Raw genomic sequence first — 24093 nt, 5'->3', positions numbered from 1 at the left:
TCCAAATGGACAGTGACCCCAAGCATACTTCCAAATTTGTGGCAAAATGGCTCAAGGACAAAAAGTCAAGGTATTGGACAAAGCCCTGACCTCAATCTGATAGAGAATTTGTGGGCAGAACTGAAAAAGCATGTGTGAGCAAGGAGGCCTACAAACCTGACTCATTTACACCAGTTCTGTCTGGAGGAATGGGCCAAAATTCCAGCAAACTATTGTGAGAAGCTTGTTGAAAGCTACAGTAAGTAGCTTGGAAGTAGTGATCCTAACTGACCTAAGACAGAGAATGTTTTCCAAGATGAAATGTCAGCAATTGTGAAATGTATTTAGTTAAGGTGTATGTAATCTTCTGCCTTCAACTGTATGTAGTGTTTCACAAATTGAAATAACTAATAATTAATAAACCGATAGTAGTAAATCACAAGTTTTGTTCCAGCTCATGAATTTATTAACATGTTATTGTTGTCCCAACTGTAGTCAACTTTAGACGTCTAGCAAAGCTTTAGCATGAAATGTCTCTTTTTCTGTGGGTTGATTTCAGCTTCAGCTGTCATATCACACATTCAATGTAGTGACTACAATCCACACTGACTAGCTCATCAACCATGTCTGGACTGGCTCCTAGGAAACACACTTAAACAGCCACTGTCTAAATCTGGGATGAGCCAGTCTGTCATCAAAGACAAGTCAAGCAGTGGAATCTAGCTCACATGTGTTTTTCCCAGCACGGAGAGGACTTCACTTGTTTTTATACTGCGCTCATGATATTTTCTGTTGGCTGGTCCTCACAATGTAGTTGACTTCAGGTTTTACTGTCCTGTAGACAAAAACTGACCCCCAACATACACACACAGAAACACAATGACAGAGGCACTGTCCTTTCAATGATATTTCATATGTAAAACACACACATTCTAGTAGACACATAAATATGCACACAATGGTCACACAAAACTAATAAACATCCTATATACTGTTATGCTGAATACACAACTACCAGTGTAGTTTAATGCACAAGTCCATTCAAATGCATGAAAATATATTTCACAAGACTGTGTAAAGGACAAGTTGATTGTGTCAACTCGATTTTCTTTATCAATAATTAAATTAAAATTAGTAAAAAAAAAAAAAAATCTTATATAAATCACTACTGGTAATAACTTTTGTACCACTTATGTTTTATTTAAAGCTGAAGTGTGCAATTTTTATGCCGCCATCATCACCAGACTTTGCAAAAGAAAAAAGAAAAAAACTGTTTCCATTGGTTGTAAATACAGACAGTAAAACCCCCTCAGAGTTGGACTATAACGGAAGACACGTAACGACATTATCATTTAGATAAAAAAATAAATAAAGTAACTGTATTCAGCTCCTCTTATGTTTTCAAGCATCTGTATTCAAAATACAGTTACTTTAAAAAAAAATTTTTTAGAATATGTGGTGATTGGGGCGTGGCCAAGCGACGTTTACAGAGAGCAAGGCCGGGAGAGACAGAACGGTAAGGATTGACACCTGTGGGATATCAATTCTAACAGCTGTTTTGTGTTTGCAGTGGGAGCTGGAGAGAGGATAAAAATGGTTAGTCCAGACTGACAAAAGAGAGCAGAAAGAAAATCATTCTTGTCAATCTTGTGAGAAACTTGATTTTCTTCCTGAACAGTTTTTCTAAACAGCGCAGATGCACTCTGCACACTTGTCCTATCGCTCTCTCTTCCCCAGAGCAGCTGCAGCACGTGGGCAGTGTTGCCAGGATTTTTAATGCCAAATTGGGCTCATTTGAAAACAGCATCATGGGTTAAAATATAGTTTAAAAATGGACAGCGGTTACCAAATTGTTTGATGGTAGACACTAGATAATGAAAATACAACGTCTTAGACATGTATAATAATTTCAGGATTAAATATCTGGCAACCGCACCAGAATGTTGTTATCTTAATCAGCACGCTGTAAGCCCGAATCAAAACCATTTGAGCACATGATACATTGTTTCCCGCAATTTTCCCACAAAAATAAAAGTGTCAGTAATAAAAGTTACAAATACAAAATATAAACAGGCCTAAATATGGAAGATAGCCTAGTTTAATAATTCATACTACATTGTTGTCACAGCTACTCACTATGTTGCATGTTTAATTTTTGCTAAATAAAAAAGTATCATTCAATTAAAGTATAATTTCCAAAATATGGTTAATTTGCATTTCATATCCAATTTTGTCAGAATATATTAATCTTTGTCAGTCAAATAAAAAAATGGGTTAACAAGAAGATTAAAATACAATAAAAAGTTATTAAAAAAAATGCAATTATGAACATTCACAAACAACCCTGCTTGGTAGCCAAGTAGCTAAGAATTCTCCCCAACCCTGCCAGCCCCAAACTCACACCATTGGTCGAGCCAATGGGGCTGGACGTGACGCTCAAACAAAGAGCAATGTTTGATAGCGCCACACTATTAGGTGAAATCAGCTTACAAATGACTTATTTATAGGTGACAGTGCATATTAAGCTGGGATATGATAAATTATTTTAACATTGAAAAAAATTACACCGATCAGCATTAAACATTTAAGAGAGGGAGTAAACTTTTCAATTTAATGGTTGAATTTGTTTCAACAGTGCATTCATGTCAGTGAGTTTCACAAGCATCATCCTGCTGTGAGCATTTTAACACAGCAACATTAAGACTCTGCAGTGCTACATACCACTGATCTCAGACCAGTGAAGAGTGCCTCAGAAATGAAGAGGTTAAATATATGACCAGTATGAGACTGATCTATGAAAACATAGTTCTATATAAATTAATCCAGCTTTATTTTAAATCCTCCCCTGTTGCAACCTATCACAAAATCTGCCTTTGATTAATACACAAACAAGCTTACAACTTTTGTCAATATGCCAACAGATGGCAGGACAGGTCTAAGTCACCATGCCAACAGGGCAATGGGATTGGGTATAGATGATATGATGAGTCAGGGAAGAGCACTAAGATTATGCTAATGATAAAATCTGATAGTGGTCAGCCAACAAGACCATCTGCTCTCTCTGCTGGGTCTCAGGGGGAGACACTGAAGACAGAGTGAAGCGTGCAACACTGACCCAGTGCTACTACAGAGGAGAAAAAGCACCAGTAACTATTCAGAATGTTCTGATCACGGAGACAATCGAGCGTGTGTATTTGTGTTTGCTTGACATCACTGTCAGTCAAGGATTTCCATAATATCTAGTGCTTTAAAAACACTGCATTCTTTTTAGAGGAACTCAAATCTGAATGAAAACCTACATGAAATTCTTGTCCACTGTCATCATATTTATGCAACTTGAGTTCATGAGTATGCATGAGTGCATTGTTGATGTTGACACCAAATTACAATAACTGAGCACTTTATTAGGAACACTATGGTCCCTAAGGTAGTCCATACACCTCAAGGTTCAACATGCTGTGCATTCTGAGATTTTATTCTGCTCACCACAATTGTACAGACTGTGATTATTCTGTGATTATCCATTCTCAGTTGACCTCTCTCATCAATAAAGCATTTTTTGTCGGCAGAACTGGTGTTTTTTGTTTGTGGCACTATTCTGAGTAAACTAGAGACTAGTGTGCACTAAAATCTCAGGAGATCAGCAGTTACAGAAATATTTAAACCAGCCCGTCTGGCACCCACAATCATGCCATGGTCGAAATTACAGAGATACATTTTTTCCCAATTCTGATGGTTGATGTGAACATTAACAGAAGCCCCTGACCCGTATCTGCATAATTTGTTGCACTGCACTGCTGTTACATGATTGGCTGATTAGATAATATCATGAACAAGCAAGTGTACAGGTGATCCTATGACAGTGCTCCACGAGTGTATCTGGTAGTTCTATAATTTTTATCATTGTTTAAGAAACCTTTAAAAAAAAATAAGCAAATCAGGACAGACTTTTTTTCACTGCAGCTTTGATTCTGTATAAAAAATAAATATATATATATATACTGTATAAAAACCAAACTGTAAGGAGGTTGTGGGGTAAAAGAAATCCTAATAGGAACTAATAGCGTTTACAATATCCAGCTGAGGTCAATTGGCTCTTTTCTGCTATTTTTCCCTAGGGCTGTTACAGAGAGTAATTTCTATTTCAGCTATATCTCTATTTCAGCATTTTTTATGAAGTGCTGTACATGATATTATGTATCTTGACAGCAAAAAGAAATACAACCAAATTTCTGAAAATAAACAAAGTCTAAAAGATAACCATAACCACACCCTAACCACTTTCACACGGTTTACACTTTCACAAAAGAAAGCAGTTAATGCCTGTTTAATCATAATAAGCATCACATGGGTGAGGCAGGGACCGGTTATAATGGTCAGTTATTAATGGATTAACAAAGTATGGTTAATTTAATAGAGCCTTTTACACCTTAATTTAAAAGCAGCATTGATCCACTGGATATAATCCCAAAATCCAAATAACCAGTTGGAATACTTCCACCTAGTAGAGCTTCAAAGTCCATTCTAGCATCAAAATGTCAACAAACTGACAACAAACAATATTTCTAACAAAGCTCTGAATCTCCTAAACGTTTTTTACAAAAAAAAAAAAAAAGAATGCTGTTACAGCGTGTCCATGGTTAACACAGATAACAACAAAGAATTAACTTCATTGATGTCAAAAAGAGGTGTAAAAGAAGAAGGAATAATAATGAATGTATGAGTAAAGTCTTGAGGAGAACAACCAGCAGAGTTTAAACTCTGAGCTACTGGTGGTCACTCACCTTGTCAAAGAACTCATAGAGTCGGACAGTCTTGTCAATTTTATCCTTGGTGTCTTCAACTCGTTGGGAGAAATTGTGCAGATGAACCCAGAATGATCGCACCTTTACCTCGTACACCTGAAGTTCAGCGGAAGAGACATCCTCCCACCTCTCCAAGCGCTTGAGCAGAGCTTCGCCACTCTTACAGTGCTCCTAAATACACACACCCAATGTTACAAATTCAAATGGTATGAAAGCAGAAGGGGCGAATAAGGTGACTTCAATTAAACAGTGACAAACACTGCAGCTTGTGTTGACATTATTAAACAAATGTTTGACTCCTGCAGAAAAATATAACTTCAAAATCACACCGGGCAGAGGTCCAAATAAAAACATTGCGAGGGATTTGTTCAGCAAGACTATGCAACAACCCAAGTTACAGAAGCTGTGGTGAGAGGTGAAATGTGCAGCGTTAAGTATGTTTAATAAGAGTTGACGTACATATGCAGCTGTGTAAAATTCTCTGAAGACAGTCTGTTTATGATGTAACTGCTCTAAGGAATCTTCCAGCTCACTCAGTGTCTGCAGACGAGAATCTCCCACCTCCTCGATCCAATGAATCACCTAGGAGACCACACAAACAAATACAAACATTACTATCAGTCCCTCTTGCTGCAGTCCAGCTTTACTCTGTTAGTTTTCATTAAAATTACTCGGACTACATAAATTAATACGTTCATAGTGCATTTATGACTGATCTCTGCTCTGTTTTCTTTTGTTCTCTCTAGAAGTATACCTCAAAAACTCCTGTGATCAACTGAAACATGAGCAAACAAACACATCAATCAAGTGTGTGCCATATGATACACATTCTGTGGTGCTAGATTAAAATTTCTCATGATGTGCGCGAGTGTGCATGTTTATTTGTCGGGGTGCTCGGGGCATGTGTCGGCAACTTCCACAAGATCCATGCCAACTGGATATTTCCCCCTCTTTCTGCCTGCTGGGTACAACATCAATTAAATCAATGTGATACTAAATCACAGCAAAGTGTGTGTAGCTGAGTGAGGCTGTTTGTGAGTGTCAGTGTGTGTTTACAGCATTGCAATGCAGTACAGCGTTCTCAACATATCTAGTGCTATAGGTAAATTTACTAGAAAAACAAATTGCATTAATAATCTGATATTAAATTTGAAACATCTATATAATAATGAAGGAATAATTAACCATAAACACAAACTGGGGAGATGTAGTCTGTAATGCAAAGGCACAAAACACAGTAACGACATATTTTGTCACAGTTTAGTTATGACCGAAATTGGGTATCTTAGACCAGGGGTTTTAAAACTTTTTAATCCCAAGGACCTATAAAATATATGATGATCCCTTTGCGAGGGACCCTCTGTTTGAGAAAAATTGTAAACATGATATTTTAAAGACATGGGGCGAATTCCCAACAGCGTTTATTTGCCAGATCACATTGGGAAGGGGAACACAAAGAGCATTCCAAACAAAGTGAGCAGCTCAACCCCTCCACAAAGGGCCCATCCACAAGGCCGTAAGTGAAAGGTACATGTGATTGTCACGTCAAGGATGCAAATTTAGCGTTTATGATCACGTGACCTTGGATGGCATATCCTCGCAATATACACAGATCATCCACAACATTAATACCACCTGCCTAATATTGTGTTGGTCCCCTTCGTGTCACCAAAACAGCAGCAATACGCAGCTCAAAATATATTCTTCTCACCACAGTTGTACAGAGTGGTTATCTGAGTTACCATAGACTTTGCCAGTTGGAACCAGTCTGGCCATTCTCCTTTGACCTCTCTCATCAAAAAGCCATTTCCTCCACAGAACTACCCCTCCCTGGATGATTTTTGTTTGTGGCAACATTCGGAGTAAATTCTAGAGACTGTTGTGTGTGAAAATCCCAGGAGATCAGCAGTTACAGAAATACTCAAACCAGCCTGTCTGGCACCAACAATCACGCCACAGTCCAAATCACATTTTAAAATTTTTCAAACACAAGATCAAATTTTTTCCCCATTCTGATAGTTGATGTGAACATTGACTGAAACTCCTGACCCGTATCTGCATGACTTTATGCACTCTTGACACATGATTGGCTGATTAGATAATCGCACGGAAGATTTGTATTTATTTATTTTTATTCTCAATATATATGAAGTTCTATGCAGGTTTTGTTTTTATTTCTTACCGTTTAAAACTATGGTTGTCTGTCAATACAATAAAATAACCACTATTAATCTCATATTTCCAGAATGAAATGGTAATAAAGAAAAATAAAGTCGTCATAGTTTTTTCGGACCCCTGAGCGGACCCCAGTTTGAAAACCCCTGTCTTAGATCTATAATCTGCCCTATTACAGAATAGTTTATCTCAACTATATTCGGATCAGGAGAAAACATTGTGAAAAGTGCAGTGACTACGAAATCCAAAATAAAACCTAAAAGCATAAGAATCCATTTCTCCCAGTTTCAGTGTTGCCAAAGTTACTGCATTCTAGGGCAGTACTTTGTGTGATTCAGCTACACATTAATAACCACATTGTTCTGTGTACTTGTTGAAAATTGAACTTAAGCAATGAAAATGAATCAGCATGACTCATTGTCAAAGTATGGGCAGTGAGCTAGTATAATCAATAAAGCATGGATATCTTGGCATGAGCAATAACAACAGAAAACTTTAAACGGCACCTATTATGGAATTTTGAAAATAACCTTTCATGTAGTGTGTAACAGATTTAAGTGAACAAAAATATCCTGCAAAGTCTTATATATGAAAGTTCACTGTAAAAAAAGTTATTGTCTCTCAAAAGTAGGAGTCGACTCTGAGTCAATGTAATGAATCGTTTTTCCAATGAGTCATTTTCCTTTTTGTTGTGACGTCAAGACAAAAATTATCAAATTGGCGCGCCCACTCATTGTAGCGCGAGACCCCAGGAAAACTTGAAAACATCATGTCGACAACAAGACGCTGTGTTCTGAAGTGCATATCAAAAGCGACCTTTTTTCACTGCCCAGGGACGAGCATGTGAAGAATCAGTGGCTAGAGTTTATATTTACAACTATACCACACAAGTATAGCCCGAACCTTGTGCTGTGTTCAGCGTCATTTTAATGACGATTGCTTTACGAACATGAATGCCTTCAAGTGTGGATTCATGAGCGGTTGATACTGAAGGAAGGTTCAGTACCAAGTTTATTTGGATCAGCTTCCTCCTCCGAATCACAACCTGTGAGTATTATTAATAATTGTTGCTTTTATGTGTTTTTTAGCATGCTTAATACGTATTTGTGTGTGTTGTGTAAGTTACGCTCAGCGCAGCTTCTAGGTCTCCAATGTCAATTTTTTTTTAAATATGTGAAATGTTTGTCGATGTTGTTGGAGTTGTCATAAAGAATAGAGCAATAACTTGTAGCAATGCGGTGCTTTATCAATATGTTTATGCGTTGGGCTAACGCAAACAATAACTGATTGGGTGTTTACCACCGAACTTTGGGCTATGATCGCTAACATAAATCAACTCAAATTCCTTCTCTGATTTTGATTTTTTTACTACAAAGCGGTGATGGGTGTTCCGTTTCCGACAATCTCTGCACAGAGTATACCAATCACAACTGACTGGGTTATCTGAACAATCACCGCAGTCACGCAAAGGAGGGGTTTGGAAAAATGAGTCATTGAACGAATCATTTGGGAGTTGGTGAGCAAATCAGGTAAACATAAATGCATATTATAAGACAACAAAAGTGTTTTTTGTTATTGCATGCATGTAAAACTGTTGTTGCGGACTCCCAAAACAATATTAGGAACATTTTAAATGCCATAATAGGTGCCCTTTAAGATCATACTTCTTGGAGGCATTCAAGTCTTTCATGAAGAGTTTAAAACAGTGAGCACAACATTTTAAACCTCACCTCTCTGAAGCCCTCCTCCAGAGTCTTAAACTCAATGATGAATTCCAGTTCCTGTGTGCACTTGTTGGACAGCATCACCAGCCTGTGAACCAGCTCGTCCACCTGGTTATACAGACGTCCTGCACTCTCGATGGCATCTCTATAACAAACACACACAGGGTTTCTTCAGAATATTGAATATAGAAATTGTCCAGAGTTTGACACTTTCCTCTTCCCTGAGAAACATCTCAGAAGAAGAGAAGACAGACTGCAGGGTTTTTAGCCTCACAGGGCTCTTATTGGCTATAACAGTCATTCAGATCATATTGATTGGATGAGGCTTTTAGATTTCAAATGTGACTGGATGTGCAAGTTTGTCTGACAGAGTTGTCTGACAATGAGAGTCAGTGCTGGAGGACTGCTCGAATGTTTGTGTGTGTGTGTGTGTGTGTGTGTGTGTGTGTGTGTGTGTGTGTGTGTGTGTAAATACATAGAATAAGAGTGAGAGAAAGATGCCAAAAGATATAAGAGATGTGAGAAGTCATAGAGTGACTCTATACTGTAAAATCATGTGTAAAGTATGATATGAAAAAAATACTGTATTTCTTTTCATGCATATTTGTGAAGATTTGTATCTGTGTTTGTGTGAATTGGCAGTGCAGTAATATACAGTCACAGAGCACAATGTACAGGGCAGCAGAGGTTGATGTCTACTGGATGACTTCATCACTGCTGTAGTTGACTTACACAATAATGTATTGTGTTCTAGTCAAACATTCATACAACATTTCCCCTCAATATGCCAACTGACTCAGTCAAAGAGTTATCCAATCTCTGATCAACACATGCACAAACATCTACCCCACATTAAAAATGTCTATTTAAGACCTCAAAATACTTCTCTTATCATTAATCTTATAAAGATTTATCAAAGGTAAAACTTACAATCACCCAAACATGCACATGCATGCATCAGAACACAGCCATACTAACTTGTGCCCCCTGCTGTTAGATGCATTTATATACAGATGGTTCCTAAATTCTGAGACCAAATTGAAAATATGGAATTTATTTTTTCCCCCATTTAAACCTGGTAATAAACAGAGCTTTCAAAAAAAAAAAAAGAAAAAAGAAAAAAAGAAAAACATGTAAGGGGCCTGGATAGCTCAGCAAGTATTTATGTTGAATACCACCCCTGGAGTTGCGAGTTCAAATCCAGGGCATGCCGAGTGACTCCAGCCAAGTCTTCTAAGCAACCAAATTGGCCCGGTTGCTAGTGAGGGTAGAGTCACATGGGGTAACCTCCTTGTGGTCACTATAATGTGTAATTCTTGCTCTCTGTGGGGTGTGTGGTGAGTTGTGCGTGGATGCCGCGGAAAACAGCATGTGCCTCCACACATGCTGCGTCTCCGTGGTAATGCACTCAACAAGCCACATGATAAGATGCGTGGAATGACGTCTCAGACATGAAGGCAACTGAGATTTGTCCTTCGCCACCCAGACTGAGGCAAGTCACTACGCCACCACGAGGACTTAGAAAGCATTGGGAATTGGCATTCCAAATTGGGGGGAAAAAAGGAAGACATGTCAGTTATGACTCACTAAGAAAAATAAATATGAAGAAGATCTGCCCTATTTGTAGGTCATCAAATATAACAAATTTGTGATGTTGACAATGTTAACTCATATGTACAAAAAGTCAGCAATATGCTCTTTGGAACATTCTAAAATCATGATGGGATAACATGGATCATCAGGATTCTATGCCAGCTCGAGCACATGCAAGATGTGACATTTTCACTTAAATTGTTATGCTTACAATGTGTAATTGAAAATGTTGCAAACATTAAAATAGAAAAATGCTAAATAGAAGCATTTTTTCTTGTAGTAACATATGTTTGGACCTGTTGTACAATGTATTCACTTTGTAATTCAAGCATTTAGAAGACTTGGAATATAGCACACAAGTTGTTGACTGCTTTAATGTTACTTTTTGGAGCCTAACAGAATCTGTACCCATTAAGTTCCATTATATGGACAAGAACAGCATTATCACCTCTTCAAAACTCCATTTTTGGTGCATAAAAAAAAGCAGTTTTCAGACGACATGACAGAATTTTAATTTAGACTGAGCAACTCTTTAAGGGTAGCGGCCATTCTGATGGAAGATCCGTGTTGGAAGTGTTCTACACAACAAGGCAAATCAGTGACCTCAGACTCAGCCCAAAAGCCACAAATTATTTACAGCACACACCCAGAGCAAACAGTGGTTATCACAGCATGCATGGGATATCAAAGACATTCCAGCAAGAAAAGAAAAAAAGAGTGAGCGAGAGATAAGAGTCTAAGATGGATGTATGGAAAGTCTGAAGCAAAATCATTGCCTGTTCAATAAAGCACTTAGTCATGGTGCTAAAGTGTGTAAATGTGAATAAAAACTAGATTCAGAGCATTTCAGACCCAATGTTGAAGGATTCTAATTCAATATCAATGACTTTATGGTTCACACTTTATAATGGGTGTCTTTAACTGCTATGTACTAGCATTAAAATGCATACAATACACTGTATTTACTGTGTTACTACATATTGTTATATCTTGATACATATAGTATCAAACCGACTCTCCATCTCTTCAGCCAAGGCTTATTTCTCATGTCAGCACATCTGGCAGATTGATTAAACATTTCATCCAGAATACGTCACTGACATACATAAACATAGGTGAGGTGAAATATATATATTTTTCCTGTGCGTGTGCTTTTGTAGCAAAAATTAAGCTGGTAGTCAGCAGCACTGGTGAGTAAGATCCAACTTAGTTTAACACATTCTACCAGGTTTCAGTCCATTCCACAGAATTACAAAAACATTTAAGCAGAAAATTCCAAAAAGAGTCTCAAGATTCATCAGGTCGAGATAATAACACAACCATTCCAGTCAATGAATGGAGTCAAGGTTCACCTTTAGGCTCCAAAGGCAGACAAGGTCTAGAGGCTTTATGTGGGAGGAAAGAAGTCAGGGTCACGATCGCAGAGAGAGAGAGCTGGATTTCTTCACTATTGTCCAGCACTTCAGACTTAGTCACACCTGTGATATTAAGCCTTTTGTGTTTCTGTCAGCATCCAGGTGATGTGTAGTGTGTGAGAAGCTTGTTAGTTTCATTAGACAGCAAATGAGCTAGAGCATGTACCAAAAACTCTAACTTTAAACTTTACAAAAGGCACAAAGAGAAGATAATGAGACCGACAAAGAAATACATAAACAAAGGTTACAGAAACAGACATTTGGCCTGAATGGAATCTGCAACTTGCTGAACCTAATTTAATCATGCTTTCGTTTACAAATAAAAATGTAGTATTCTAAGCTCTTTTAATACAGTCTGCTCTATTTATATTTGAAGTGTACACTGATCAGCCACAACACTAAAACCACCTGCCTAATATTGTGTTGGTCCCCTTCGTGTCGCCAAAACAGCAGCAATACCCATCTCAAAATAGCATTCTGAGATTATATTCTTCTCACCACAATTGTACAGAGTGATTATCTGAGTTACCGTAGCCTTTCTGTTAGCTTGAACCAGTCTGGCCATTCTCCACTGACCTCTCTCATCAAGGCATTTCAGTATACAAAACTGCCACTCACTGGATGTTTTTTTGTTTTTGGCACCATTCTAAGTAAACTCTAGAGACTGTTGTGCATGAAAATCCCAGGAAATCAGCGGTTTCAGAAATACTCATACCAGCCCATCTAGCACCAACAGTCACCCATGCAATTATCAAATCAGCCATTCATGTGGCAGCAGTGCAGTACATACAATTATGCAGATATGGGTCAGGAGCTTTAGTTGTTCTCATCAACCATCAGAATGTGGGAAAAAATGCGACGTCAGTGATTTGGAAAGTGGCATGATTGTTGGTATATAGTAGCTGACAATGAGAAATAAATGTAATACTGAATGTCTCAGCTTGCTAAAGTCACACAATAGACCTTATTCACAGCAGCAACATCTTTGATTTTTGACAAGAATGACGACGATGCTTTGAGGGATAGACTCACTGTCTCTTCAATGCTACTGTTGTTTAAAGTGTTTGGGGGTGAGGTAACACCCCCCCCCCCCCATAATCACCAATAAGCAAGTACAATCACCCCACATAATAGTCAGACAAAAGCAAAATGTTCAAAAAAAAAATCTAGATTTTCCCATAGACTGCCATTGTAATCTTAAGTCCCACAAAATTTACGACAAAACAAAAAATGCTTAAAAAAAATTAAATAAAAAAAAAAATCAGTGGCTTCCTAAAAACATGTTCAAGGACGAAAAATAGAAGATAAAGACACATTGGGCTCAGTATGTGTGTTTGTGCCTGAGGAGGAGGCTTTTAAAAGTGCCCTTGAGAAAGCCAGTGTAGGCATGCCTGGGTGTTTTAAACAAAGTCCAACAGGAAACAGCAGAGACCCACTGCATCCAAACCATACCATGTTATCAGAGACATGTGCATAGTGGTGTCTCTGTTCAGGTCTGAGATAATGCTTGTATGTTTCAGGATGAAAATAATTGTGTGGATAAGGACATTTCTTTTGGCTCAGTTGTGGGAAACAACATTTATACTTCCTAAACCTTGTTTTGAACCCAGCCCTGATCATCAGAGGCCTGGACAACTCTCCCACACTCTCACCCGTTTCTCTCGCTCTTATACTTTCTCTAACTATCCCTCTCTTGTTTATTTTGCAAAATTTCTGATGGTCTTTGTTTTATTTTCATGCGTTTTGTTCATGTCTTTATTGTGAAATATACTGTAGTTTGGCTTTTAGTATGGTGTTTCACTATATCGTGCAAGTTCTTGTTTTTTCTGTTCTTTGTTTATAGATTTTTCACAGTCTATGTGCGTCTTGTCATTGGTTGCTGTTAATTAGTCTCGTTTAATAATTGGTTATTGTTGATTTAGTTTTGTTACATCTTTAACCCTGTGTATATTATTTATGTTGTGTTTAACTACCAAATCAAATCTAGTTAAGTCTAGAATCTCTTCTTGCAAGCTTTAGTTTGTTACTCTCAGTCTCTATCGTTTCTCTTTAGTTTTAGATTTGCATTTGATTCTTTGTGGTACAACGGTATAAATGAGTTTCCAAATGTACATGATCTTGTCTCACCTGTAGTCCTCAGTCATGCTGACACTGCTCTCTTCCTTTCGTAGACGGGACAGAGCAGCTCCTCCTTCCAGCTGTAACCGCACTAGCCTGCTGTCTTCCAGTACAGTCCTCATCAGCTCTCTGTACTTACTCAATAAAATCTCGGCCTCCTGCAAACACATACACATATCTATGATCTAACATATCCAGCTCCCTAAATTGTGTTATTTCCTGTATATCTTCCAGAACACACACTCCTATACCCATACACTATATTACTACATACTGTATGTACATCTTATCTACGATTCTCAATGAGTAACACCTGTCCCTTCTCCAGTACACACAAACACCCCATCATTATGTTCCTGTCCCAAAAGTTCCTAATTCTCTCCCTTGACCTCAAAAGCACACATGCACACACCTGTGCTATTACCTGTATACACTCTGATGCAGACATGCAATCATCATTTTGTTTATTAAATTATGTCTGCACCTCCTTTATCTAATTCTAGGTCATGTGCTTATTAAATAATCAAATGAGCTTAAACTCACACAGTACACTGTGTAATTCACATTACTTCCACACATTCATGTGTGTATAGAACTTGTTTCACTATACTTATATTTCTTAGTCAAAATAAGGATGGCTCTAACTTGTTAAAAAAAAGTTCATAAATGGGCCAAATAATATCTTAATTAATATCTAAAAATGCCACGTGTCTATAGTAGGTGTGTTAACCTCAGAAATCTCAAGGAGAGCTTTTTCAAATGATTTTCATATTACAGAGCTGCATAAGTACTCGGAGCAAGAAATATCACATAATTGCTGTCATACGTCAACACAACCCAATAAGCATGTGTGTGTGAATGCAGGTAAACAAGTTTGTGAGTGTATCATTACTACCTAGAAAGCTTCCACAATACCAAACTAAAGATGTAGATGGTGGTCCAAGCTAACTATGCTGCATCTATGAGATGCTTGCATCAAAAGGTTAATTTCTACAGAATAACCCTAGGAACCTCAAGGAAACATTGTCTAAAGTGATGTTCATATTACAGAGCTGAATAAGTACTCGAAGCCAGAATAATTACTGTCAAACATCAACACACCCTAATAAGCATATATGTGTGAAGCAGGAAAAAATATAATTACTTGAATTACAAATGTTTGGATGTGGATGTGATGTTTCTCTCGCTCTCTGCGTGTAAGCATATGCAGCAATCAAGCAAAGAGTATTTTAAAAGCCATGTTTTTGTATAAAATAAAAACTTTTGAGGCATAAGCAATTATGAAATAACACTACCCAGGAACAAAAATTGTGTTACAGTGTAATAGTGACCCCCTTCTGGAGATGCCACTAGGTAGCAACAAATGAAAGTCTAATGTGCTATGAGCAAGTCATAGAATCATTTGAAATGTTCACCGACCGAAATCTGCCAAGAGACTTTATAGTGTTTAACCATGATAAGAACAAAGCAGATCTATAATTTCCATTCAGTTTGTGAATGGCGGAGCATGACTTTTCAATAAAAAAAACAACAACAATAATAATAATAATAATAATAATAATGAGTATCGATAACTTCCTTACCTTCTACATTATTAAAATTTGCATGTAAAATCTACTGACTTGAGTAGAATGTTTAAGCATTATAAAAACAAAGCAGATGTACTGTATCATTTTCCTACAGTATTTAAACTGCTGAACATTCATTTTATCAGAAAAGACAACAATGACTGGAAAACTGTATAGCAACATTCCAAGTTTTCCAGGACGTGTGGGAACCCTGGGTATTGATTTGATCTAAACCAAGTCCATCTAGAAAACCAAGTTATCTAGAAATCAATCTATAATATATAAATGATCATGTTTATCTAGAAAGTACTCATTGCATATCAAACAATCTGTGTGTATATTCATAAAGCCCTGCAGATAGGGACACACTCGTCTTAGTGGTTCACACTGAGCAGCAAAGCAAAAATAATTAATTTATCATCGCTTGCCATATGTTGGATGATGCTGCATATTGATGAAGTACACGTCATAGAACAAAGCAATAATTAGTGATCTATCTGAATCATCTTGTTAAAAGGAGTGACAAATGTTTGATTCTCCCATATATAGCTTATCCATGATTTGAAATTAAGCGCCAATAACTCTCAAGTAACTGTTTTTTATGGGTAAAAAGTAATAAAATGAGACTGTTCATCAACGTGCTCACGCCAAGGCCAGTTATGGTCTTAAGCCGGTGTATACCTGCATGAAGGATGAAGCGGAGCTACAAATACATTGTGTACATCTGGGAATATTACCCCTGTCTTTATATCAGTCTCTGTGTTGTTAACCTGTCATGTTTATTTGGAGTGCCACATGTGCAGCTGATCAGATCGGGAGTGGCATTAAGAAAAGCATGATTAATTATTTTTCTCTTCATTATTCAGCCTTAGGTGGATTTACAACGCATCTAACGCATGTTTGAAATATTTTTTGCTAAATCTCGATTTCTCAATTAAAAAAAAAAAAAATGGTGTCAAAACACAAATTAATCGGAAAATCGACTAGTTGGCATAAAATGGAAAAGAGAAAAAAGGAAGAGTGGAAAAGCTTCTTAATCCTGAGGGGAGAAAGAGGGGTATGAAGAAAATGGACATGTGAAAAAAAAACGCATTGGCGTTAAAAAAGGACATGTAAATGGGAAAGGGGACATATTCAGAGTAATGGCTAGAGAGAGAGAGAGATGACAAATATGAAATGAAAGAGATAAAAGGACAAGCAGAGACTTGTTCTGGTTTTCTAGTCATTGAACATCTAAAAAGAGGGGCTATTTTAACATTCAGCACAGAGTCAAGCAAAAATCCATACCCTCATCCTCAAGACTGGCTTTTCAATCTACTCTTCAAATAAACTCTCAGTTAAGTAATTTTAAAGATGGCTGCAGATAAACAGTCCTCTGGGAGATATGTTTTCCTCTTGAGGCCCTGTTTCTCCCAGAACCCTGTGGGTAAAAAGGTCCTTTGTGACCTCAACTAACAGCCAGAGGTCAATTCAGTCAAAATCTTGACACACTAACCCTAACCACATACAAATTGAAGTCTACTACGTCTATTTTTCAAAACTCGACATCTCTTCTAAATGGATCAGCCTCTACATCAGTGTAACTGGACACTGAAGCCGCTGCTGTACTCATGGAAACAGAATTGAAGTCGCTCATACTCAGAATAGAAGACTGCAGTGCCATGGCAATGCTGTCACTGCTGCAGATGGTAACAAAGCTCATTAAGATGGAGGCCTAGTAAATATAACTAGAGCCTGTGGCACACTTGGATCACAGACTTACTGTATCTTGGTAGTTGACAAGAAACACTTTTGGGAAGTTGTCATGCTATATTCTAACACTATTTTTAACTTATATATATATATATAAATCATTTTTATGCATAAAGTTGTGAATTCGTATCAATTGAGAAATTAAATGGAATATTTGTACTTTTAATAATTAATTTGTCACACCATTAAACCATTCAAATTAACTAGTGACAGCATAACTTGTGACCGGTTATTACACATTCCCTAATTCCCTCTTTTACATGTAGAGTAATACATCATCTACCCATTTTCTGCTCTCATTATTGATGGGTCTGGGGAAGGAAGGGAAGGATTTTTCAGTTTTACAAATACTCAAGGAAACAATGGCATCTGAGTGATGCAGAGGTTGCAATGCTAGATCTCATATTAATGGGCAGCTTCCAGTGTGTTCCAATGCCACAGTGCCAGCAGTAGGGCAATAACGCTGCAAGTATGACACATTTTACAAGCGGAGTCTAGCTGAGCACAGTGTGTTGCTCTGGATTGTTGGAACAGAGCACTTCCTGTAAGACTGCTTTTAGAAAAGCTGTCTTAAGGGTGTTTTGTTTTTGCAGTAGTACCTCTGCTGAATGTGGCAGTGCTGTGGACTCCAGTTTGCTGGTGGTGGTCTGAAGTAGGTGTACAGCATCCTCACAATGACTGGTCAACTGCTCCAACCTCTGAGACACAAAAAGAAAAGACTTTGATTCAACAAGAAACCATAACATTAGATATTGGTTAAAAAATGGACAGTTTAAGCTCTAAGCCACATTCAAACTGTTGTAGAATAGCTGATAAACACACACACCTGTGACCACTCATTCACTGAATTCTATATTAATGCAGTTGTTTACGTTTCTGGTCAACCAAATAAAGCCAATGGTTAGGCTAATGAACCGTATTACTTAGCAAAAGAATCGTTTATTGTGGTTATTATTCATACATTTTATTCATTGAACATCATATTTTATCATATTGCTGTTGACAGTGTTTTATAAAAAAAAAAAAATTATGTCCATGAATGATGACAAAAATGATGGATAATGATATTCTCACCATTCTGAAACAGACCCAGCTTCTATGGGAATAAGGGAAAGTGCCATCAAACTCGGTGGGCAGTTGAGAGATGTCCACATGCTTATAGAGAGATTTTAGCGATGTTAACAACTCCACCTGATAATCAAAGAAACCACACAACAATTCTTAGCTTTAGCATTCAAGGACACCAATATGTTTTGTAGTGGTCTTCTAAACACTTAGCCTAGACATCTATCCAAGCCTTTAGAACAGCTGTTATTCTATGCTATCTGTATAAATGGATCCTGTCCAAATGTTATTTTGAAAAACACTTGTAGTTAAGTAGGAAAGTGCTTGAGCTGAGAATATCTTTGGCAGTGTGATTTGTGTCAGGCTCTAGAGGCGCCTCAGTACAGACACTTGTGTTTTAAAATAGCCATCTGTTTCTCAGAGAGCGCTGTGTAACCAGGCAAAGGCCAGAATCTTGTCAGCATTGTGGGATGCTGTTTGTTTAGTAAAAGCATGTCACTATGCTCTATCTGGTATGAAACCATTCAGCCACATTTGGAGTATTGGAGTATGATGCTCTTGTCTTTTTACATGAACTAAATCACTTCAGTAGACTGACTGTGTTCACCAGGACATCTTAAGTTGAAATATCACCTCCATTTTCTTTCCTATAGAGTAAACTGTGGATTTATGAACGTCTTCTTTTCCATCAGTAAATGTGCTGCACAAACTACCGCATTAATTGGCCCAACAAGACATGAATACAGCTATTGTAATCCCCAGTTATTGTTTGGGTGTCACTATGGCTGCAAAGTTAGAGGTATTGTTTATGCTTCCATGTGCAGATGTTTGTGTTACCTGTATAGAAGAGGCTTTCTCCATGCGTAAAGCCAGATCTCTGTCAGCCAGCAGCAGCACTGTGTGGATGCATCCAGGCATGGCATCCTGCAGTGAAAGAGTAGATTATCACAGACAGAACCATGACTTCTAGGCATTTCAGTGACTAAACTGCAGGAATGGCCTCTATCAACACTGACCTGCAAAGGTAATTGCATATTTTGTCAAAATGTTGCTATGATCTCTTAATTCTGCGTTTTGTCCTGTGATCGACGAGTTTGGCTAAACTATGCTTAGATTGCGGTTAAGAGATAGACTACTTCATAATGAACATTTGGCTGGACAATCAAAAAACTTTTAAACCATTTTTCTTAGTTTAGTGTTGGCATCGTAGAGGTGTTTTGGATTTGTTTAAATTTTTATGACATGAGTTGAAATATTGGTTAGAATTTTAAACAAAGTTAGCAAAGGAATTCTATGACAATAGTCACATGCTAGCATAATATTGTATGTAACAATGTAAAACATTTAAGTGTTAAAGCTGTCATTTAAAAATGTGAGGAATTGTACAGTCTATTTTTATGATAGTTCTTGTGCTGTGCTATTGCCCTGCCCCAAAGACTTCTTTAAAAGTCTATTATTGTACACACATTTGTTTTAGTTTTTTTTGCTGTTCCTGGTTTTTTAACAGCATGTCACAGATGCTGGCAATAGAACTTAAATAAATATTCCAGGTTAAATACAAGTTAAGCTCAATTGACAGCATTGGTGGCATAATATTGATTAACACAAAAGTCTTTTACAGTGAGGCACTTATAATAGAACTGAATGGGGTCAATCTGCAAACATTAAAATACTCAAATTTCAAAAGTATAGCCACAAGACATAAACAATATGCGTGTTAACATGATTTTTGTGTGATAACATTGCTTACAAACCTTGTCTGTGTAGTTATATCTAATTAGACAACTATGTTGCCATGACGATGTAATGTCAACAAACCCTAAAACACAAAGAGACTGTAAAAATTATGATTTAAACAACTTTAAATCAAATGATACATGAGATTTAACAGAATAATTAATGTAAGTGCTTTTATAAAACTATAAGCTTCACATTTCTTCCTTTAAACCCTCCAAAAGTTGGCCCCATTCACTTCCAATGTGTGCTTCACTGTAACCTCAATTTTGCTTTTTTTAAAGAAAAGGATGGAGAAGTTGAAATAATTTGTTTGTGGTAATCAACATTATGCCACAAATGCTGTCGATTAAGCTCAACTTGTATTGAACCTGGAATATTTTTTAAGCTATTTTAACCTTGAATAGTTCTTAAGCAATGTACGTTGAAAAGTTATGAACGTTTAAAAAATGTTACATAACCTGTTTATGTGTTTGCTGTTACATAGCAGACACATAAACACTACTCTGTCAAGTGATTTAAGACCAACAATAAAAGCCTTCTGTGAGTGTCATATTCACTATAACAACAGAGAAGACATGAAAAATGACACCCTGTAAAAACTTGGGGAAAAGTCTATTGTGCCAGTTCATGGCTGTTTTTTGTTTGTTTCCATACATGTCATCATGCATTGCACATTAAGCCTTGCCATCATACCAAATTATCATAGCCACATAATAACCAAAAGGAAGGGGAAAAAAAATGGAAGGAGACAATAGCATATTTACTGAAGAATGCTCCAGAAACATCAACAAATTCTTCTTAGCTGAGACATACACTGCTGATTTTTTCTGACTGTTTACTGAGCCACAGCATTTTCTATTTTTCTGGCCATTGTTCACTATGCTTTAAAATAACGAATATGGGTGATATGGGTCAGGTTTTCAGCTTTCCCCTGCCATGTGGGATTTGTAATTATAAAGACATAGCACACGAGAAGCAATGATAAATGTTGGATTTGGGAAGAATTCAGAATTTAGATAAGTCAGGAAAAATCGTCTTTTTTAGAATTCAGCGAGTTCACTTTTTTATTCAACAGGTAGAGCGATGAGGGGGAAGTAAACTATTGGAGAATGAAAGAGAATGAGGAATACAATTGGGACACATCACATAAGAATGGATGGAACTTCAACCTGCGTCACCAACATAGGCACCACAATCCCCAGTGTGCTAGCCCATCAAGAAATCTGAATATCCCTTCACTAAGATTAAGAGCAGTAATTTATTTAGTCTGAAATGTGTATGTATGCATGCATGTATGTATGTATGTATGTATGTATGTATGTATGTATGTATGTATGTATGTATATATATATATTAGATTTTGTAAGACTTTGGTGGGTTGACCTCAGACCCTCTAAGGGGTCCGGTGGCAAGCTCCCCCATAAGAAAATATTGTACATTTCAAAAGTTAAATGCATCAATCTAGTGCACTTTGTGAACAAAATTAAGAGGCTAGACCTATGAAGAACTTCATGCTATTGTAAACAAATTTGTGCTCTATTAGTAATTTAATCAAACACATTGGTTGCAGGGCTCGACATTAAGGATTGTCATAAGCTTGTCTTCTCGAAAAGTAAATTGGTCATTCACTTGTCCAAGTAAAAAAGTTACTTGTCTGGAGAGAAAAAAGGACATTTAAGTTACATGCTTGAGTAACATGTCAAAGTTTAAGTTGTATATTTTTCTAAAAAGATGACTGATGTGAACCTAATAGTGTACCTATGCAATCAACTAAATTCTCTGTGACAGAATTGTAAACTGCACTGGGTAGGGGAGGAGGCTATTGTCATATGATTATTATTTTATGTTACATATGGTAGTCAAATAAAGGAAAGCCTCCATCATTTACAGCAGGGATGCTCACACTTCTATGGAATGAGATTTATTTTTGTATACACAACAAATAAAAACACAAATTAATTGGTTAATTATGGAAGAATTGTTTCAAGTGAATTAAGTTACTTGAAACCATTCTTTCATAATTAACAAGGCTAGTAAACAATCAGTAATAAAATAACAATAAAAAACAGCAATGAATAGAAATAATAGAACAAAAAAAATAAAAATTAAGAAAATTCTGTGCATTTTTTAACAGCTTTAAAAGATTTTAATTGCAGTAGGCTATCAAGTATTCAAGTAAATATTCAGAATTAACTACTACAGGTCTTCACTGTATAATTATAATACATTAATACTTTATAAAGCTACAAAAGTTACTCAGTCAAGAGCAGTGTGTGTGTTTTTTTTTCGTGTTATGGTTGTTTGTTAATTATAATGACACTCTAGAAGGCAGCAGGTCTAGCTTACATTTACAAGTCCAACATTTTAACAGAAATGTTTAAAAAAGTTTATTTTTACTTTAGACTCTCTGTGTTTACATGAATACATCTCCAAGATGGGCATTTTGGCAGAATATATTTGACCGTTCAGGTACGCACGCACGCACACACACACGCATGTTCAGCACACACATACGCCGCCTGTCAATCAAACAGGGCGCAGATGTTACTAGATCACTTGCGAATTATAAAATTACATGCTCTGGATTATTTTCAACAGCAGAATAATAATATGAACTTTCTAATTAGTGACACAGGCCTAGGCTATGACAAATATAGCCAGTTATTTCTGTTTTGTTATTGACGTTTTAATCAGTCTGCTTGTCCGGTCGGGCAAGTAAAATTCACTAACTTGCCCCTTCAAAAATCCACTTGTCCTGGACAAGCGTGCATCAGTTAATGTTGAGCCTGGGTTGTACAGATATAAATGGTGATGACATGGCAAAAAAGTCACACCTACAAAGCATGGTAAACGAGACGGAGTTTAATGCAGTTCAAAAATGGTCAAAACACAAAATCGACTAGAGCATACATTTGAGCAATCAAAGAACTGTCTGGGAGTGAGAGATGCTTTGCCAAAGCAATGGCACAAAACACAAAGAACTTTGTTATTATGAGAAGTATTAAAATATTTTTGGTTCATTATGAAACTAGAAATTAGACTGGTGGGCCGCCACAGTCAAGGTAATTAATGGGAAACACAGTATCTATTATCTTATAGATACACACTAGGTTTTCTAGCTAAGACCAAATCAATCTGTTCTAGTTAATTATTAGAAATTAAAACACTTCATTGCAGTACCACAGCATTTGTAACTTAAATGCTACCTATCTCCTTACAAAACAACACAACAATCCTTACATAAACCTGGGAGAATTAGATGACAAATGGTAAAGGAATTTGTCTTTACAAACCTAATATAATCAAAGCCTCTCATCCAGAAAAAGTAAATCAAAATGACTCTTTAAACAGGTTGCTACTATATTGTTTCCAAATCAATTTATAAAGCAAGAGAAAAATAAATTCCTTGGTTGGTCATGAGTCAAACTGTCTCAGAGAAAAGTGTAATTGTCATCTATAGGACATCTATAATAAGATGATAGCATCAGTGGCGGCCAATGTGATGCAGAAAGAGAGCCCATGGCTGTTCCCCGAGGAACATTCATTCAGAGAGCGCTCATATGTCAGCTTTAGCACTGACCCTGAATGCTCTGAAGGGCATTCAAACATGTGACGTTTACATAGTTCAACAATATTTCATCAAGTAATATCTCCTATATACACACCGTGTAAAGCTGCCTCTTCCACAAGACAGCACTTATTTATCAAGATTTACAGATAATTCAGATGGAAGATCAAAGCAAAGAGAAAAAAAATAAACGAAGAAAAGGTCAAATGGGGAATTTATGCAGCTGTACCACTGCACAAAGGAGTAGATAAGAGACGATGAAAACTTCTCATAGAGGCCCAGCGATTTCCAAAACAACACTGTGATTAAAAACATTCTTCAGTTTTACTTTCCCATTGCTCATTTCTATCTCTTTCTTTCGCTCTTTCTTTCTTTCTCTCTTGCTTTCTCTCTCAATCAGGCAGTTTTAACTGATGAAGTCAGCATTGGCATGGCCTCAGTTTGTCTGAGTTGAGCAGGTTGCTGGCAGCAGAAGAAAGAAGCATAAATCTGTGTTAAGGCCCACAGCACAAAAACCAGGAGCCACATCCATTAAATGTACTCAAGGATCATGTTCCTGCAGTATTTCTGAGGGAGCTAAAGAATCACTTTAGA

The 24093-nt window shown here is 37.0% G+C and overlaps 1 protein-coding gene across 3 annotated transcripts in view; it reads right to left on the bottom strand.

Moving 5' to 3' along the window:
• LOC127660099 (uncharacterized) overlaps positions 1–24093 on the bottom strand; it is a 98775-nt gene that overhangs the window by 32696 nt on the left and 41986 nt on the right. For all 3 annotated transcript variants that reach the window (XM_052150193.1, XM_052150178.1, XM_052150187.1), the window contains exons 7-13: positions 19032–19118; positions 18204–18320; positions 17729–17827; positions 13819–13967; positions 8690–8828; positions 5244–5366; positions 4764–4955 (exon numbers count right to left, since the gene is read on the bottom strand). In XM_052150193.1, the coding sequence (XP_052006153.1) occupies positions 4764–4955; positions 5244–5366; positions 8690–8828; positions 13819–13967; positions 17729–17827; positions 18204–18320; positions 19032–19118 (906 nt within the window). The remainder of the gene's footprint in view (positions 1–4763; positions 4956–5243; positions 5367–8689; positions 8829–13818; positions 13968–17728; positions 17828–18203; positions 18321–19031; positions 19119–24093) is intronic.

The sequence above is a fragment of the Xyrauchen texanus genome, chromosome 2 (genome assembly GCF_025860055.1).
Source record: "Xyrauchen texanus isolate HMW12.3.18 chromosome 2, RBS_HiC_50CHRs, whole genome shotgun sequence".
NCBI lineage: Eukaryota > Metazoa > Chordata > Actinopteri > Cypriniformes > Catostomidae > Xyrauchen > Xyrauchen texanus.
This window is presented reverse-complemented; position numbering and strand designations above follow the sequence as displayed.